At 43.4% G+C, this 2,584-nt stretch overlaps 1 protein-coding gene across 1 annotated transcript in view; it reads left to right on the top strand.

The window, feature by feature from the left end:
• Positions 1 to 859: 859 nt before the first annotated feature.
• Positions 860 to 2,584, top strand: part of DCBLD1 (discoidin, CUB and LCCL domain containing 1) — a gene marked incomplete at its 5' end in the record, with an annotated part of 7,787 nt that continues 6,062 nt past the window's right edge. The window contains 2 exons of the mRNA XM_010130940.1: positions 860 to 1,007; positions 1,096 to 1,212. Coding sequence (XP_010129242.1) covers positions 860 to 1,007; positions 1,096 to 1,212 — 265 coding nt within the window. The remainder of the gene's footprint in view (positions 1,008 to 1,095; positions 1,213 to 2,584) is intronic.

Below are 2,584 nucleotides of genomic sequence, written 5' to 3'. Positions count from 1 at the left end.
GGTTCCTCCATGTTGAACCCAGGACAGTGGCAAGGAATTTCACTGCGTGACTTTAACCCATTTAATATTTTTTAAATGGGAAATTCGGGGGATGTTGGCCAGCAGAGTGACGAACCAGCCTAGCAGTGGCTGAGCTGTGAAGGCTAGCTGTTTAAAATCTGCGGGCTTGCAGTTCTCCGTAATGACTTGGTATATACAAATAATGTTATGGGAGTATTATATGTGATCTTAATTTCAGCCAGGGTGCGTGACAAAACTCGTCCCATCAGAACCCCGTGTGGCCTGGCATTTTATCTAAGATACGCAGAGCTCACTTCCCTATCTCATCAGGATCATGCTGAAGCATCTCCAAGAACTAATTTTGCAGGACTATTGTTTCTGCACGTGGGCTGGGGTTGAATCTGGGAACTAAGTGCAGGGAAAATGAGACACGAGTGCATAGGTAATAGTCACTCTTCAAGATCGATACAGAAAACTGACCATTTTACTAATATGTCTAGAAATATCTCACTTCAATTTCTTCTTTTTCCGTTTTTATACTCTGTTGCCCAAGTAAGGGTGCTGCAATGCTATTAAAACAAAATGACAGCGTTGTACCAGCATGCGTTAACTAGAAATTACACAGAATTGAAACAGTGATAATCTTCTCTAAGCTAACAGAAAAATGTGATCATCTGTCAAGAACTAAAAAGATTATTTATTTCCAGAACTCTCAATTCCGAAAATCTTACGGCTGCATCCCAGATTATCAATATACTAGTTTTAGGATCATGAAAATCTTTGAAGTTGGATGTCAGGAGCACTCTGAAGAAAGAGAGTTTTAAAGCCGAGCAAACAATGCACTTACGTTTTGTTGCAGGTGTTTCAAGGCAACTCCAACTCTGGTGACACAGTACGCAATAACTTCATCCCTCCGATAGTGGCTCGTTATGTGCGAATTATCCCTCAAACCTGGAACCAAAGAATAGCATTGAAGCTCGAGCTGATGGGTTGTCGAATCATGCAAGGTATGGGGTAAGCAGTGCTCCCCAGGCATGGTGCCTCCAAAGCCCCCTGTGCTACCACAGCGCCACTGATGTCCTTTCTCTTTTGCAGCTAATAGCTCATTTACACATTCGATGTGGCAGAAACCAAGCCAGAGCACAGAAACCTCCCTTGGAAAGGAAGACAGGACTGTTACGGAGCCCATTCCATCGGAAGAAACTAACCTGGGTAACACTACCTAGCGCTGAACTTTCTTGGGAAGGCATCATGTCTTCAGCCCAGCCCGAGTGAACTTCAAACTTCCTCACAAAGCGAAACTTTTCTTTTCCCTCCAGACTTTATTAAAGGTTAACAACAGAGAGAAGAGGGAGGAGCGTAGGTTCTTTTTGTCTTAAGGCACAGAAAGAGATTGAAAGCCTTAATTTTCCTTGATGTGTGAAACATCAGGCTTTGGTTTCCCTGTCATTCTGGTTTATTCGCTGTGCTTGGCAGGTGGCTCCGGGGACTATACTGAGTACTCATCAGCATTTTTTGGAGGAGCTTTTCCTCACCCTCTTCTCATATTTTATCATTTTTGTACTATGTGAGGCAGTGGACTCACAAAAATCTTACCTTCTCTCTATGCAACCATGACTCCTCCCAGAGCAGGTCCTCAGCTCTGAGCAGTGTACGGTAGTGAACGGTTGTGTAATTAAACACTTTTCCATAACGCCTCTGTCCACGGGAGCTCAGACAACCTTAATTTGCAGTCTCCTCCCTGAATTTGCAGCCTTTATTGTCTAATGTTGTGGAGCTAACTTCTTAGAACTTAAAAAGCAAACAAACCAAATTTGTTGCTTATACGGACTGCTTGGTGGACCCGTAGCCAGGCACGAGTTATCAGACCCACTACAGCAAGCACTAATGGCACCCATTAGGAAGCCGATAGTTGTAGGAATGTCTGTGTAAAGGAACAGCTGGTAGTAAGAAAAAAAAGCTCTTTTGAAACTGCATCGCTCTTGCCAAGAGCAAGCTCAGTTCATCTGTACAGCGATATGGGTAAATTGTGTCCCTGTTAGCTGAAAATGAGATCTACTGAGACGTTCATGTAAACACCCTGTGGACATGTGTACCACCTTATTCTCCCAGCCTGGTAGGTGTCTGCAGGAAGAGAGAATGGCGCACTCATGACACAAGAGCCACCCCACTGCTGCTTTTCAAATCCCTGCTCCACACCGTGTTGTGTTATAGTTCAACAGGGACTAAACAGGTTTTCCCTAGCTCCACTCCTGGAAACCTTTGAATTATTTTGACTGAAATGTTTCAACCAGTTCAGCATGAGCCAGATACTCAGCATGTAAAATTGTGGTAGTTTAATAAACAGCTGGAAACAGAGCGTGCGTAAGTGGCTTTCTAAAAGTTACCCAGTGTGTAGTAAGAAAGAACTGCTCTTTGTAAGGGTGCATATAGATGTTAAGTCAAGTGTCAGCCTTGAGAAAGTATATTTAACTCTTTTGTCTTAACGCCGTTCCATATAGGTACATGGCAACCAAGAAGAGCTGAGGGGTTGTGTTGCAATTTTACAGTTATGCATTTTCATGCTCTCTTGCAAGGAGCATTG

The sequence above is a fragment of the Buceros rhinoceros genome, unplaced genomic scaffold (genome assembly GCF_000710305.1).
Source record: "Buceros rhinoceros silvestris isolate BGI_N320 unplaced genomic scaffold, ASM71030v1 scaffold652, whole genome shotgun sequence".
NCBI classification, from domain to species: domain Eukaryota; kingdom Metazoa; phylum Chordata; class Aves; order Bucerotiformes; family Bucerotidae; genus Buceros; species Buceros rhinoceros.
The sequence above is the reverse complement of the archived record's forward strand: the minus strand, read 5'-3'. Positions and strand labels throughout refer to the sequence as shown.